A 17,187-nucleotide genomic window follows, 5' to 3' on the forward strand; every position below is an offset into this window, starting at 1 on the left:
ACTTGTCCCGATGCCCGAAATAGCACTTCATATATATAATTCTTTACCTCCGGACCATTTCGGAACTCCTCGTGACGTCCGGGATCTCATCCGGGACTCCGAACAACATTCGGGTTACTGCATATACATATCCCTACAACCCTAGTGTCACCGAACCTTAAGTGTGTAGACCCTACGGGTTCGGGAGACACGTAGACATGACCGAGACGACTCTCCGGCCAATAACCAATAGCGGGATCTGGATACCCATGTTGGCTCCCACATGCTCCTCGATGATCTCATCGGATGAACCACGATGTCGAGGATTCAATCAATCCCGCATACAATTCCCTTCGTCAATCGGTATGTTACTTGCCCGAGATTCGATCGTCGGTATCCCAATACCTCGTTCAATCTTGTTACCGGCAAGTCACTTTACTCGTACCGTAATGCATGATCCCTTGACCAGACACTTGGTCACTTTGAGCTCATTATGATGATGCATTACCGAGTGGGCCCAGTGATACCTCTCCGTCATACGGAGTGACAAATCCCAGTCTTGATCCGTGTCAACCCAACAGACACTTTCGGAGATACCCGTAGTATACCTTTATAGTCACCCAGTTACGTTGTGACGTTTGGTACACCCAAAGCACTCCTACGGTATCCGGGAGTTACACGATCTCATGGTCTAAGGAAAAGATACTTGACATTGGAAAACTCTAGCAAACGAACTATACGATCTTATGCTATGTTTAGGATTGGGTCTTGTCCATCACATCATTCTCCTAATGATGTGATCTCGTTATCAATGACATCCAATGTCCATAGTCAGGAAACCATGACTATCTGTTGATCAACGAGCTAGTCAACTAGAGGCTTACTAGGGACATGTTGGTGTCTATTATTCACACATGTATTACGATTTCCGGATAACACAATTATAGCATGAATAAAAGACAATTATCATGAACAAGGAAATATAATAATAATCCTTTTATTATTGCCTCTAGGGCATATTTCCAATAGGCATCACTTGATGTTACAACACCATCTTGAGATTGATCTTGCCCTTGGTCTTGTTCTTGAGGTTGAGGGCCCTCACTTTGTTCTTCGGAAGCGTGTGGGTCTTGGGTTGGTGAAGGTTCCACTTGAGTAGAACATTGTCCTTCTCCTTCGGCCACAAGGGGTTCCTCAATGGGTAGGATATGACCAACACCCATTCTTCTTATGGCTTGGGGAGGAATTTCATCACCTACATCACAAGTACCACTTTGCTCCCCTTGGGAGCCGTTATTCTCATCAAACTCCACGTTACACGTTTCCTCAATAAGTCCTGTGGACTTATTGAGAACACGCTAAGCATGAGAGTTTGTAGCATAACCAACAAATATGCCCTCATAAGCTCTAGCCTCAAATTTTGACAAACGAACACCTTTCTTGAGAATGAAACACTTACACCCGAACACCCGAAAGTACTTGAGGTTGGGCTTATTACCGGTGAGTACCTCATATGGAGTCTTGTTCAAGCCCTTGCGGAGGTAGAGCCGATTAGATGCATGGCACGCGGTGTTGATGGCTTCGGCCCAAAAGTTGAAGGAAGACTTGAACTCCGCCATCATGGTCCTTGCCGCATCCATCAACGTCTGGTTCTTCCTCTCCGCTACACCATTTTGTAGAGGGGTATAAGGTGCGGAATATTGATGCTTGATTCCCTCATCACTCAAAAACTCATCCAAGGTGTAGTTCTTGAACTCAGAGCCGTTGTCACTTCTTATTGTCAAGATCTTTGCATTGTGTTGTCGTTGAGCTTCATTTGCAAAGTCGATGACGATTTGTTGGGTCTCGCTCTTCCTCTTGAAGAAATATACCCCAATGTATCTTGAATAGTCATCTACAATCACCAAGCAATACTTTCTACCCCCAAGACTATCAAAGGATGGAGGTCCAAAGAGATCCAAATGAAGGAGCTCCAAAGGCCTCCTTGAGTAGATGATAGTCGTGGGAGGGTGAGCCTTCTCATGTAGCTTTCCTTCGATGCAAGCACTGCAAGCACGATCTTTGGCAAAACTAACATTTGTTAGTCCACGGACATAGTCCCCCTCGAGAAGACTTTGCAAAGATCTCACATTGACGTGGGCTAGACGGCAATGCCAAAGCCATCCCACGTCAACTTTAGCCATTAGGCATGTCGCGGTCTTAGTGGGTCGCTCCGAAAAGTTAATCACATAGAGACCATTCTCGACATGCCCAACAAAGGCTACTTTAAGAGTCTTTCTCCACAAGAGGGCCACGGTATCAATATCAAAGAAAGTGGCAAAGCCCATGAGTGCTAGTTGACAAACGGAAAGTAAATTGTATGCAAGGGACTCAACAAGCATGACCTTCTCGATCGTAAGATCATGAGAAATGAAAACTTTGCCGAGTCCCAATACCTTAGAGGACGAGGCGTCACCCCACTCGACGTTGGTGGGCATGGATGGAATATTTTGCATGTCCACCACCAAGTCCTTGCTTCCGTTCATATGATTAGTAGCTCCACTATCGAGCAACCATGATCCCCCACCGGAAGCAAACACCTACAAGAGATCAATGCTTGGTTTTAGGTACCCATTTTGTAATGGGTCCTTTGATATTAGTAACAAGGGTCTTAGGAACCCAAATATACCATTCAATGTACTCATAAGGAGAACCAACAAATTTGGCATAAACATGCCCATCTCTAGCACGACACAACACATAAGAAGGGTTAAAGTCGCCGATTGTTGGGAATGGAAGCGTTGCCCTTCTTGGCACCACTACCCCTCACGGAGTTATTCTCCTTCTCCTTAGTAGCACCCTCTCCCTCCTTCACAAAGGTTTGCTTGAGAGGAGAAGGTCTTTTGGCCTTGTCATTCTTCTTCTTGTTCTTGGACTTGGGTGTTAGGGAACGTAGCATAAATTCAAAATTTTCCTACGTGTCACCAAGATCTATCTATGGAGAAACCAGCAACGAGGGGAAGGAGAGTGCATCTACATACCCTTGTAGATCGCTAAGCGGAAGCGTTCAAGTGAACGGGGTTGATGGAGTCGTACTCGTCATGATTCAAATCACCGATGATCCTAGCGCCGAACGGACGGCACCTCCGCGTTCAACACACGTACGGAATGGAGACGTCTCCCACGCCTTGATCCAGCAAGGAGGAGGGAGAGGTTGATGGAGATCCAGCAGCACGACGGCGTGGTGGAAGTAGCGGGATTCCAACAGGGCTTCGCTAAGCGCTGCGGGAGGAGGAAGATGTGTCACGGGAGGGAGAGGGAGGCGCCAGGCCTTAGATTCGTTTGCTCCTCCTTTTTCCCCACTATATATAGGGCCAAGGGAGAGGGGGAGGTGCAGCCCTTGCCCCTTCCTCCAAGGAAGGGTGCGGCCAAGGGTGGGGAGGAGTCCATCCTCCCCAAGGCACCTCGGAGGTGCCTTCCCCTTTTAGGACTCTCCTCTTTTTCCTATCTCTTGGCGCATGGGCCTCTTGGGGCTGGTGCCCTTGGCCCATATAGGCCAAGGCACACCCCCTACAGCCCATGTGGCCCCCCGGGGCAGGTGGCCCCACCCGGTGGACCCCCGGGACCCTTCCGGTGGTCCCGGTACAATACCGATGACCCCGAAACTTGTCCCGATGGCCAAAACAGGACTTCCTATATATAAATCTTTACCTCCGGACCATTCCGGAACTCCTCGTGACGTCCGGGATCTCATCCGGGACTCCGAACAACTTTCGGGTTACCGCATACTAATATCTCTATAACCCTAGCGTCACCGAACCTTAAGTGTGTAGACCCTACGGGTTCGGGAGACATGCAGACATGACCGAGACGTTCTCCGGTCAATAACCAACAGCGGGATCTGGATACCCATGATGGCTCCCACATGTTCCACGATGATCTCATCGGATGAACCACGATGTCAAGGACTTAATCAATCCCGTATACAATTCCCTTTGTCTATCGGTATGTTACTTGCCCGAGATTCGATCGTCGGTATCCTTATACCTTGTTCAATCTCGTTACCGGCAAGTCTCTTTACTCGTTCCGTAACACATCATCCCGTGATCAATTCCTTGGTCACATTGCGCATATGATGATGTCCTACCGAGTGGGCCCAGAGATACCTCTCCGCTTACACGGAGTGACAAATCCCAGTCTCGATTCGTGCCAACCCAACAGATACTTTCGGAGATACCTGTAATGCACCTTTATAGTCACCCAGTTATGTTGTGACGTTTGATACACCCAAAGCACTCCTACGGTATCCGGGAGTTGCACAATCTCATGGTCTAAGGAAATGATACTTGACATTAGAAAAGCTTTAGCATACGAACTACACGATCTTTGTGCTAGGCTTAGGATTGGGTCTTGTCCTAATGATGTGATCCCGTTATCAACGACATCCAATGTCCATGGTCAGGAAACCGTAACCATCTATTGATCAACGAGCTAGTCAACTAGAGGCTCACTAGGGACATGGTGTTGTCTATGTATCCACACATGTATCTGAGTTTCCTATCAATACAATTATAGCATGGATAATAAACGATTATCATGAACAAGGAAATATAATAATAACCAATTTATTATTGCCTCTAGGGCATATTTCCAACATTGGGCACGTACCCAATCCCTTCCTTCGCCACAACTCCCTTTTGGTTGGTCAAAAGGTCGTTGAGGTTCTTCTCGCCTTGTATGCAAGACACAAGACCTTTCTCAAGTTGTACCTTTAGCTTAGCGTTTTCCTCGACAAGATGCACATGCTCACAACATGGGTTAGTAGCATTTGCATTATCAATTAACATCATATGTGGAAAAGTGGCTTTCTCCTTGGTTAGCTTTACTTGAAGTTGATCATGAGACTCTTTGAGGCTAGCATGAGCACCCTTCAAGACCTTGTGAGCGTTGTCAAGTAGATCAAACTCCTCTCTGAGTCTAGCAAGATCAACCCCAAGCTTGGCTTTCTCGGAGTTTAGCACACGAGAGACAACAAGAGCATGATCAAAATCTTTCTTTAACTTAGCGTGATCAACGTTGTGTGACTCCTCAAGAGCCAAACGAAGACCACGCTCTTCCTCAAGAGCATTGGAAAGATCCGAAATCTCATCGGCATAGTCACGACTATGCCCCTCCATCTTGGAGATAGTATCTTCATGAGCCTCGATCATGTCATTGGCTTCACCAAGTTGTTCCAAGAGAGCAACAAAATGCTTCTTGGATTTACCCTTGAGTTTACCCATAAAGGACTCAAACTCATTTTCCTCCACATTGGATCCCTCATGTTCATCAATGCAATCCATCAAGGAAGGATTATTAATGATGGTAGTTTTGATGTTGGGGGTTACCTTGTTGGTGGCTTTAGCCATGAGGCACTTGGCGGTGATGTTCTCATTGGGTGAGTTGAAGAGAGACACTCATGGAGTTTTTGCAATGGCAACGGAGGCCATGGCAACCGACTCACCATCTTCATCATCATCATCATCATCCTCATGGTACTCTTCTTGAACCACCCACGCCTTGTGAGGGGTCTTCTTGGGGAAGTTGCTCTTGTTGGGGAAAGACTTGGCTTTGTCCTTTCGGATGAGCTTGCCACCATTGTCTTCCCTCTTCTCATACGGACATTCCGCAACAAAATGGCTCACATTGCCACAATTGTAGCAAGTCCTCACACGTTGCTTGCTCTTCGTGCCACTTGAGTTGTTCTTGTTGAAGTTTGGCCTTGGGTTCTTCTTGCTTCAAAATTGCCTTGAAGCAAGTGCCATGTGTTCATGATAGGCATACTTTGTATCTTCGGGGTTGCTTTCCTCTTCTTCCTCTTCTTCTTCTTCTTCAACACAAACCTTGGCCTTCAATGCAAGGTTGGGCTTCTTTGCCCTTTGAGAGCGAAGCACCGCATTGTTGGCGGTCTTGTCCAAGATGTTCATAGCCACAAACTCATCCAACACTTCACTTGAGGTCAAGGTGTGGAAGTCGGGCCTTTGACGAATGACGGAGGACATGGCCTTGTGGTAAGGCATCATTGCTTTGAGGAATTTGCGCTTGATCCAATTGTCATCCGTGTCCTTGCTCCCATGATCTCGGAGTGAGACCGCGAGTTTGGTTACTCTCCGATAAAGCTCACGAGGTTCTTCATCTTCTTTCATAGCAAACTCATCGGCTTCATCTTGCACTACTTCATAGTTGGAGCGTTGAATGCTTGCGCTTCCCCGATAGAGAGAGACAACACAAAGCCATGCATCTTTGGCCAAGGCAAATGGCCGAAGATGAGGTAGATCTTCGGGTGGAATTGTATCTTGGATGATGAAGAGAGCATTCTCATTGAATTGATTATCCGTGGCTTCTCAAGGAGTGAAGTTGCTTGGGTCATGCGGATAGAAACCTTCTTCAATGATTCTCCAAAGATTAGTATTCACATGATTTAAATGACGCTTAAAGCGATAAACCCAAGAATCAAAGTCCTCATTTTTCACAATCTTAGGGGGAGGACCGGCATGATTCAAATGAGTGGAAGGAATCGGTCCTCCATAAACAAGTGGTGGTTCCACATGGGCAAAGATGCCGGTGCCATTTTTACCTCTAGAAGAAGGAGACTTTTCACTACTAGCTTCCCCCTTGTCGGAGTTAGCATCCGTCACCTTGTCGGTGGGATCACCCACTTTCAACGGTGCGGTGGATAGTTTAAGCCCTTCAATGAATTTAGTAAACATGCTTTCAACCTCGGTCGTCATGGAGGTTTTCAATGTCTCCAAGGCCACATTGAATTCCTCACGAGAGACCGAGGTTCCCCCATCGCCCGTAGACGAGATCGGATTCACACTGGAGTGTTCCTCCACACCGTCTATGGTATCAACCATACTCTTCGGACGGTAAAGTCCCTAGTAAAGAGACGAGGCTTTGCTACCAATTGAAAGGACCGATAGGGTTGACTAGAAGGGGGGGGGTGAATAGGCAACTAACAATTTTTAGCTTTTATTTACCAAATTAAACTTTGCATCAAAGTAGGTTGTCTAGATGTGCAACTAGGTGAGCAACCTATATGATGCAACAACAACGAACATACAATCAAGCAAGAGAAGTAACACTAATAAGTTTGCACAAGTAAAGGTAAGAGATAACCAAGAGTGGACCCGGTGAAGACGAGGATGTGTTACCGAAGTTCCTTTCTTTTGAGGGGAAGTACGTCTCCGTTAGAGCGGTGTGGAGGCACAATGCTCCCCAAGAAGCCACTAGGGCCACCGTATTCTCCTCACACCCTCACAAAATGCGAGATGCCGTGATTCCACTATTGGTGCCCTTGGAGGCGGTGATCGAACCTTTACAAACAAGGTTGGGGCAATCTCCACAACTCAATTGGAGGCTCCCAACAACACCATGAAGCTTCACCACAATGGATTATGGCTCCGTGGTGACCTCAACCGTCTAGGGTGCTCAAACACCCAAGAGTAACAAGATCCGCTAGGGATTGGTGGTGGAATCAAATTTCTCTTGGTGAAAGTGTAGATCGGGGCCTTCTCAACCACTCCCGAGCAAATCAACAAGTATGATTGGCTAGGGAGAGAGATCAGGCAAAAATGGAGCTTGGAGCATTAATGAAGCTTGTGGGGGAAGAGGTAAATCAATGAGGAAGAAGGGGACACCCTTTTATACTAAAGGACCCCATCCAACCATTACCCCCAAAACAGCCCCGCAGAGGGCAGTACTACCGCAGGGGGCAGCGGTACTACCGCTCCCCCTTGCGGTACTACCTCCCAGCCTGGGAGGGCTTGAAGATAGAGGAGGGACCGTGCCCAGCGCGGTACTGCCGCGGTGGTAGGGTGGTACTACCACTCTCGAGCGGTACTACCGCCCCTACTACCGCTGCAAGTGCCGCTCAACCCGACATGAGATGCGCCCCCCTCGAGTCGAGGCGGTAGTGGCCCGGTACCGCGGCGGTACTGCCGTTGAGGACCCTCAAGCGGTACTACCGCTGGGCACCGCGGTACTACCGCAGGGAATCAAACCTCCAACGACGCGGGAAGGCCCAGAGGGTGTGAAACGGAAGTGTACGTGATGATTCCATCCTAGCCTTACCAAAGCGGACCCCCTCTTGATAGTATGGTGACTCCTACGAAACTAGTCCACCAACAAAAAACGAAAGAGCTACACCGTGTTGAAAAACACTCCGAGGGAAAAGAAATCGTCTCGAGCCAAAGGATGAATCTCTGAAATGCTCAAAACACACGGTTAGTCCGCAAACATGTTATCATCAATCACCAAAACTACATCGAGAAAGATATGCCTTAACAGAAGGCTCAAAGTAAAGCGAATTATATCCACAACCCTTCCCCAGACTGCTATCTATTGGATAACCGGCTAAAGTTGTCCATTATCATACCTGTAAGTGTTTGCTACAACAAGATGAGTACATGGTGTACTCTGCAAATCTCATTACCAAGGGTACTAGCACTAAAAATACAATAAGTACGAAAGGGATAACTAGTGAAGCTGCAAGCATCTAAGCAAAACACTACAACTTACGTCTAATATAATAAGATGAGCAGACCGATCGAAGAGGTAACTCGTTAACTATAAACATCCTATTCACCTACCTACGCAAACATAACACTACCATGTCACCCCCTTTGCAAAACCCAACGAATAAGAGACAATCAAGTCACTCACACGTTAACAAGTTTTAATTATTCGGTTGAACTTATTCTATGAACTGTTACAAAGCTTCAAGTCATTTATAACCACGGACACGACTTTTCGAAGATTTAACTCTGCGGAGGTGCATCAGCATACCCATTATAGGCTCTATACGCAGGCCCATCAAAACCAGCTGTTAGGCCATTATAGGCACGCCCAATGAAGAACATGGCAGCTGCAGACGACAATGGCGGGCGCTCCCGGCCATGCTTCAATGCTAGCTAGTGCCATCACCTTCACTGTCGTCAGCTCATGCTCCATGCTGCTCCCGGCCGTCACTCCCGGCGACGAGCTCGGCCTCGCGGCATCCTGCATGCCGACCATTGCCCAAGATCCATGGCATGGTAAGCTCCTCTATCCTCTCTCATGTCCAAATACCAGATGCACACTCTGCCTGAAGCATGTTGAGTAGAAGCTTGCACGATATCAGCTAAAGCATGATTGATGTCTGCAGTATGCATGCCTGATGCATTGTATGAGCTAGATTGATGTACGTATGATGAAGATGAACTGAACTAATGTATGAATTTATGCATGATTAATATTTCTATATAATTAGCTCAATGATGTAGAACTACAAATGCATTTATCTATTTTTTTTGGCTCTCACTGAGATGCGCGGCTATTTCAAATTTTTTGGGAAAATCTCGGACGAAATTGTAAAACCAAAATTTGAATTTTAAATATAAATAAGAATGGCCAACATTTAACAAAAAAATGGCCAAAAATTGAAATCAAGCGAAACAAAAGGTAAGAGATCAAAATAACCCTCGGGAGTACAAATATAATGTGCCAAAAATATTTGATTGACAAAGTCATGTATTGGGTCGAGGCGAGATGGCCGAATTTCAGCCGAAATTGAATTTTCTCGGCTAAAATTCAAAACACACTTTAGTTGTGCTATAGGTTTCATAGCTTTTGGCTGAGCCGCCGCTAAGAGGCTTTAAACGTTATTTAAAACTTTGAGCACGAGAACAACCTCACTAGTGACATCAACACACTGACCAACAAATTACCCACTAGATCAACGGAGGGCTAGAGAAAGAAAAGGGGATGTAGACTGACCCTTCGCTCGAAACAAGATCTCTAGGAATAGAGGCCAAGGAGAACTCTAATCCCCCCCCCCCCCCAAAGTGGACCCCGCCTATAAGGGTCTAGCTAGGTCGTGGGTCCCGCATGATAGTTTCGGAACCAACATTCTATTAAAACACTTTTCATTTTTTAAAACATTTAGGATTTTTTGAATTTCCAAAAATGTTCACAAATTGTAGAACATTCACAAATTTAAAAATTCAAGAATTTTTAAATATAAAAAAATTGAAAAAAATCATAATTTAAATATTCATGAATGAATTAAAAAAATTCATGAGTATTATTTTTTCATTATTTTAAAATGCCATGAATTTTAAATAATATTCATGATTTTTAATATTTAAAAAATATTCATGAATATGAAAAAACCTCCATGGATTTAAAAAGGACCACGATTTTGAAGAACATATTTATGAATTTTAAAAAATATTTAGGAATTTAAATTATGTTCCTCGATTTTAAAAATTCATAAATTTGATTTTTTAATGAATTTTAAAATAAAACAGATATAAAACAAACATGAAAATGAAATATAAAAAAAGGTAGAGAAAAAAGAAAAAAAACTAAACCTTCCCAAAATCAGAAAGACTAGCCTACATGGCAAACCCAACAACGTATGTGGGTTCCGCGATGCTCAACCGCTTCCGTGGTTTGCATGGAATGTGAAGCCTTGAGATAACAATGGAATTCAGCGTGGCAAAGCCCGTGTCACCCTCTAGTCCAAATGGTGGTTAGAGTCTACAAACTCAACTAGAAAGGTTCAAGGTGCTAGAAGCACATCGTACAACCATGGTACCAATGCATGATAACACCCCTATTTTTTTTTTTGTTAAAAAAACATCGAGCGCATTTACAGATATATTAAGTCTACAAACTCACAAAATTTCAGATTCAAATTCAATCTACATATAGAAAACAGAAGGAAGTCAAAACCGGGTACATATATTCTTTATAAATTTGTACTTTCGTCCTTTTAACACTTGCATGAAGTTTCTGAGGGAGACCCTCTTTTTAACTTAGTACTGTAGTTGTTTCTAGTTTCTACACGTGGGAGAGAAAGCCATCTATCACGAAAGAAGAGGAGAGGGCGGTTTGCTCTTATCTGAAGGAGCCAGGTAGCGGCAGGCCATGGGCACATTCACTGGAGTATATATAAGCGCTTATTCGGATTGATGATCCGCATCCCCCGGTTCTGCTAACCCCGTGCCTCTTCCTTCCACAACTCTGCTGGCTTCAGAGGCGGCGGCAACGGCTTGGCAGCTCAGCTGCCCCTTCACCAACAACCCAGCTTGCAAGGCCTTGATCTGAGCATGCATCTGTTCCACATAAGAGTTAGTTGACTCCAATTGCTGGCGCGTTGCCTGATTAAACAACCTCTGTTCTGCCTCGAGCCTGGCGATCTCTGACTCCAACCGTCTGTCATAGTATGCCGCCACTTCAGCCATCGCCTTACTAACATAAACTTTCACTTCCTGCAAATTCGAAAATTAAGTTCATCTGCATGCATACGTCCCTAATTTTTTTAGTGGCGGTGAAATTCCAAGTATATAAGGGCATGTTCAATGAAGAGTCGTTTCATTGGACGCTTAGAAAATAAAAATAATTATTTAAGGAACTGGCGCCGGTGAAGGAGTCCATTCCTCCAAGGCAGGTGCGTTTGTAGGGGCGCTAACAAAATTAATTTCTACCAAAACAATATCTCCAACGCTGGTTAAAAGGCTCGTGCATGAAAAAAAGGGATGAGGCGCCCGGTGCCTGGCTTGGCATCGGTGCCAGCGCGGAGGAGGCAGGCGAGGAGGAGGAGGAGGAGGAGGAGGAGGAGGAGGTTGGGGAGGGGGAGGCAGGCGAGGAGGAGGGTGGTGGCGGGGATGATGGTGGTGACGGGAAGGGGGTTGACAAGAAGGGGTGGCTGCGTGGTAACGCAAAGCTATCAAAGCAGGTTCCGGCTCCTGAGGAACAGAAGTGGCTCATTGAGCCCACGGGAAAAGAGTAAGTGGTTCATTATTTTGCTTGTCACATGCTTATTCCGGTTGTTATTTATTTTGCTTATCACACGCTAATAGTTCATTCTTTTGCAGCAACTGGATATATTCTAAAGGGGTCCGTATTCCCAACGGTCTCATCACCGTCTTGCTGAAGTTATACTGACCGGGGTTGTACTGTCCGGATCCAGTCAGGCAGCCGGCTCGTCGGGTTTTGGCCATGAGCTAGGACCACTGGGAAGCGGCCCGCCACGCGGACCATGAGACCCATGCCAAGGCCGTGATCAATACTTTCTGGGTGAGTTCTCTTCAGAAGAATAAGTCCATTCTAGTTTCATGAAAATGATTTAACTCATGGCTTCTTCCATTCTTGTTTCATGCATGATTGTAGAAATTCTATCGAGTTCTTCCGGAGCACAGGGCTAGAGCAGACCAGATCGTGCTGCGCCAATGCAAGAAGAAGGCCCGCCAGATGCAGTACGAGGTGCGCTATGTGGCCATCTCCACATACTACCACGACTATCTTGGTGTGAAGATGACCAAGGAAGAAGTGCGGAGGATGGGCATTACCTTGGAGAGGCCCGAGTTCTTGGCGGTAAGTATAAAAGATTTTTCATTATGCTTTCATATATTATGCTTTCATTACCTTGTGGTACATTATGCTTTATGCTTTATGCTTCCATAACACCAATTTGGACACACCTACATGCCATTATGCTTTTATTATGTAGGTGTGTCCAAATTGGTGTTATGGAAAAGACGAGTCCTGGGCGGCATTGGTGGATCTTTGGTGTGATGAGGCTGGAGCCTGGGCGGCTATGAGAACCAAAAATAAGGCTAACCGAGGGACGGAGGGAGTACATGCTCAGGGAAACCGAAACCACTATCTCCACAAGGCAGTTAATGTATGACTAACTCCATTAAACATTCTTCTTCTTCTATTTACCATCACTTTCTTATGTATGACTAACCTCTGTTTGGTGGTGCAGGAGGAGAAACTGAAGCGGCCGCTCTCACACATGCAGGCGTGGGAGATCGCCCTTACGCGGAAGGACCCCAAGCCTGGCGAGCCCAAGTACTACAACAAGAAGACCGCAGGGAGGAAGAAGGCCTACTCCGAAGCGTATCTGGAGTTACATCCTGACACACCTGACCCCATTGTGGCGCCTCTGGACGACATGGCGGTGGTGAGGATGGGGCCCAAGGAGCACGGTCGGGAGGCGGTTCTCGATGCTGTGATCACTCCTAGTATCTCCTATACACAGCTTCGTCGGATTGACCCAAGCCTGAGCCAGCGCATGAGCCAGCCAGTGACCAGTACACAGTCCCTCTTTCAGGAGCAACAATCTGTAAGTATTTTCCCTCTTATCTTCATTGCTCACTTCATTTTCCGCATTTAGTAGTTTTATGAGTTCCATCATGTCATACCGTAGGCCTACCTGGAGTACACACGCCAGGAGACCATGGCGTGGCATCAGAGGCTTTATGAACACCAAGTGCAGAGGGATAGCCAGATGCAGCATGCTTTTCAGGATATGGCGGCCGGCAGGTGTCCTCAGTTCCCTCCAGCATAATGCCCTCCAGCACAACCAGTGCTGATGAGCTTTGAGGAGTTTGTGGCACAGAACGCTGGCCCCTCGCCGGTTAGTTCATCCCCAATCTATTCACCCAAAGCATGTCATGCCTTTCAACACAGTCATATATCCCGTGCATATGTCTTTTCAACATCCAGGGAACAGGTGGATCTACCGTTGGCGGTGGTCTTCGCAGCACTCTAGAGACACGGAGCCCGACCACTCCGATCCACGGAGGCGGAGGCGGAGGTGGAGGCGGTCTTGGCGGTAGCGCTGCCGCTGGCAGTGACGACCTGGGCTTCGGCGGTCTTGGCGGTGACGACCTCTGTGGTGCTCGACGTCCTGGCGCTTAAGCCTTTGGGTCACATTATGGCGGTCTTGGTGGTGATGATACTTATATGCTTGTGATGTTTCTTATTGTTGTTTGTGAGATTCTTATATGCTTGGTGGTGATGATACTTATATGTTTATGCTTTGCGATGCTTCTTATGATGTGTGATAATGAATTTGTTGTGTGATGCTGCTGGGCCAGCTGTTATGTGATGCATATATTTGTTGTGTGATGCTGTATATATTCAAATGAATTGAGCTGAAACAAAACAGAAAAAAGAAAAAAAACAGACAGAAACTATGCCGACGGCTAGGCCGTCGGCATAGAGCTGCCGTGAGCTCCCAGTGGCTGCCACGTGGCAGGTCTATGCCGACGGCCTAACCGTCGGCATAGTTTCAAACTAAGCCGACAGCTAGGCCGTCGGCATAGACCCGCCCCAGGGGGTGACGCCTGCTCGCCACGTGGCACGTCTATGCCGACGGCCTAGCCGTCGGCTTAGTTTGAAACTATGCCGACGTCTATACCGACGGCCTAGCCGTCAGCTTAGTTTGCCACGTGTCGAGCACGCGTTGGTCAACACTTGACGGCGGCCGCCGTTAGGCGATAACGTTGCCGACGGCCCTGGCCGTCGGCATAGATGTACGGACACCGTCGGGATAGGTCCTATGCCGACGGCCTTCCTGGCTACGCCGACGGATATGTTGCCGACGGCCCTATGCCGACGAGGGCCGTCGGCATAGGCCTGTCCCGACGGCCATTCAGGGCTATGCCGACGGCCCTGGCCGTCGGCATAGGGTGCGATTCCGGTAGTGCAGCCAAAAACCAGGGATCGGGCGGGATTTGATTGAAACGGCAAGGAACCTGGTGCTTGGGCTAAGCGCCCTCATTGTAGATGCCCTAAGCAAGCCATACAGTGGCACCTAGTGCTTCGTGTTTAATTTAGAGACGCAATTGCGATAGTTTTTTTTTCTCGAATACGTACGAGTGTGCATATTTTATATTAAAGAAGTGATGGGAAAAAAGTGTCCCTCCACATTGGTTTACACCATGATAACCGGGATGCACTATGAACAACCGAGTGGGTAGGCTTGTTCAGCAAGCATATGATGTTGATCGCAAAGGCCATCTAAAAATTGAGAAATTGGTTCATTTGATGATTCTTATTACCTCCATATCAAAATGTAAGACGTTAGCCTACAAAACATTTTATATTTTGATATGAGTGTAGTATAAATTAATTTTATCACGAGAAAATTAGTTTGAACGTGTGCGACAAAATTATTGGGCACAGAAGACAGAGAAAGAAACATAACCTGTATGGTGCCGCAACCGTCCCCAAAATTTGCTGGCGTATACAGGTTGATAATAAGCTTGTCCTCAAACTGCAGCTTACATTGAGGGCACTGGGAACAAAGATTTGATATGATCAAACGATTTAGTAAATAGATCAGTGCTCTTGACATAAAGTACATTGTACTGAAAAAATATTTTATAGTGACAATGTACATGGACAAGTTTAGAATCATGCTGGTACGTACCAGCTGAAAAAGTTGAGAATCATGTGGTTGTATGTACCTTGGCGTTCTCGTGCAGCCACTTCTCCAGACAAGATCTGCCGTACACATGTCCACAAGGAATGCAACTGCGTGTTGGGTAGCAGATTAGAGATATACAGGAGATCGATGATTACTTGTTTGTTTTATCAAAGTGTCGCTGGTTCCATAGCTAAAATTACCTACATCTATTCTATTCAGATACGAGAAATACATAGAAACTAATTCGTACTCCTTCTGTCCGAAATTACTTGTGGCGCAAACGTAGTAGTATAGCACGTACAAAGATACTCCATCCCTCTTAAAATAAGTGTCTTAACTTTATACTAAGTGTAGATGGAGAGAGTATAAGAGAAGCCTCACCAGATGCGGTGAAGACCTTCGCAGGTCCAGGGTTCCATACAGACTGAACATGTGTTCCCCGCCGACGGCTTCTCCTCGACGTTGATAACCTCGTGCCACAAAGCCTTTACTGCAGCCTCAAACTCTGCGCTCTGTGCACCTCCCGCCTCGCTGGAGTAATCGACGCCATCATCACCTTCCTCCTCGTGGTCGTGGGTAGACGGCGACATCTCGGTGTGGTTCGCCGCTGGACTTCCAACGACAGCCCCGGTGCCGGTCTCCACGGTGGCGGTGGGTGGTGGACGCGTCGCCTCGCCGTGCACCGTCTCCGCCTCCACCTCCATGTCCTCCATAACGGGCGCTGGCGGCGAGGACGACATGGAATCCGGGAGCGAGGGTTTCGGGATTGAGCTAGGACGGTAGGAGATTTCCGCGGAAAGAAAAACGACGCCTTATGTAAGCTTCTCCGCATGCCTTCTACGTACCTGGATGAATTTAATCCAGCAGGACTAGGGATCGGGAAACAGATCCTTATGGAGCCCCGACGGAACAAGGCAACGACGGCCGTTAGATTGGAAATCATTGATTAGTCTTGATAACACACGCTTGTCTTATACACTCTGCGTATTTGTTTTTTTGATAAAATTTCAAAATATAAAGTGCATTTGTTCTAATTCCTCGTAATTTCGATCTTGGCCCTTCAGAAAATGAAAAGTATCTCTCGTCTGATTGCATGTATATCTCCTTGCAGAGAAAGAAAAAGGAACCATCCCTCTTCCGATTGCGTGTATCTCTTCCTTTCCTAGCTTAAATGATTTACTTGTCGCTAATCAATGAATTAGACGAGGGTAATTTCATCCCAAATAGTTTACAATTATGTGTCTTTGTCACCGTGCCAAAAATAATGCACCTTAGACAAAGGAATAGAGGAAGTACAATATATAGATTGTAGCCCTAGTATTACTTCAACATTATACAATGTCAAACAAAAAAGTTCGATAAATAGCCGATGATAGGTGGATTATAAAAAAAAGCACAAAAGGTAGCAAATATATCATATACAATATGAAATTCTTAGTTTTTTTTTGTTTCTTCCAACACTACTAGAAAATCAGTCGTTGCCGAGTTCTAGGCTCTTTGCCAAACCCGGGATCATGAGAAACACACAGTTTGCCAAGTCTTAAACTTGACATACATAAGAACTCGGTATAGACTTTAGTTTGCCGAGAGCCGCACGGACTGAACTCGGCACATTGAAAACACTCGTCCTATAGTACCATTTCCGAGAACTAGAGATTGAACCGGGCAACTTGCCAACTAGGTGCCACGTGACATGAACCATTCGGGGTTAACGACTCCGTAACATCAAGAACACGTTTGTCGAGTGCCACATACACATGACTTGACAAAGATTTTTTCAAATTCTTCTTCTGTCAAAAAGTTTGTCAAGGGCGGTGACAAAGAACTCGGTATCTCTACTTCTAATGGAGCAGTTGGTAGTCTCGCTTTCAGGTTTTTTTCGTCCCACCTCCTCTGGTTTTTTTTCGTCACGGTTTTTTTCACTGATTTTTTCCATCCCCTTTTTTTTTGAAAGTATTTTTTCCATCCCCTCCCCCACCCCCACG

At 46.2% G+C, this 17,187-nt stretch overlaps 1 protein-coding gene across 1 annotated transcript; it reads right to left on the reverse strand.

Moving 5' to 3' along the window:
• Positions 1 to 10,940: 10,940 nt before the first annotated feature.
• On the reverse strand, positions 10,941 to 15,942 carry LOC147958453 (uncharacterized). The gene is made up of 4 exons (XM_087533472.1): positions 15,584 to 15,942; positions 15,243 to 15,309; positions 14,981 to 15,070; positions 10,941 to 11,252 (listed from the first exon to the last, which is right to left on the reverse strand). The coding sequence occupies exons 1-4, from the start codon at positions 15,940 to 15,942 to the stop codon at positions 10,941 to 10,943; spliced, it is 828 nt and encodes a 275-aa protein (XP_087389598.1).
• Between the last annotated feature and the right edge of the window lie 1,245 nt (positions 15,943 to 17,187).

The sequence above is a fragment of the Triticum urartu genome, chromosome 7A (genome assembly GCF_056163025.1).
Source record: "Triticum urartu cultivar PI428250 chromosome 7A, HENAU_Tu73, whole genome shotgun sequence".
NCBI classification, from domain to species: domain Eukaryota; kingdom Viridiplantae; phylum Streptophyta; class Magnoliopsida; order Poales; family Poaceae; genus Triticum; species Triticum urartu.

Excerpts from the sequence above, each read along its gene's own strand:
- LOC147958453 (XM_087533472.1), bottom strand. The coding sequence starts at position 15,942 with ATGTCGTCCTCGCCGCCAGCGCCCGTTATGGAGGACATGGAGGTGGAG. Across the intron at positions 15,310-15,583 it reads GAAGGTCTTCACCGCATCTG|TTGCATTCCTTGTGGACATG; the intron begins GTGAGGCTTCTC and ends CCCAACACGCAG. Across the intron at positions 15,071-15,242 it reads GGCTGCACGAGAACGCCAAG|TGCCCTCAATGTAAGCTGCA; the intron begins GTACATACAACC and ends CTTTGTTCCCAG.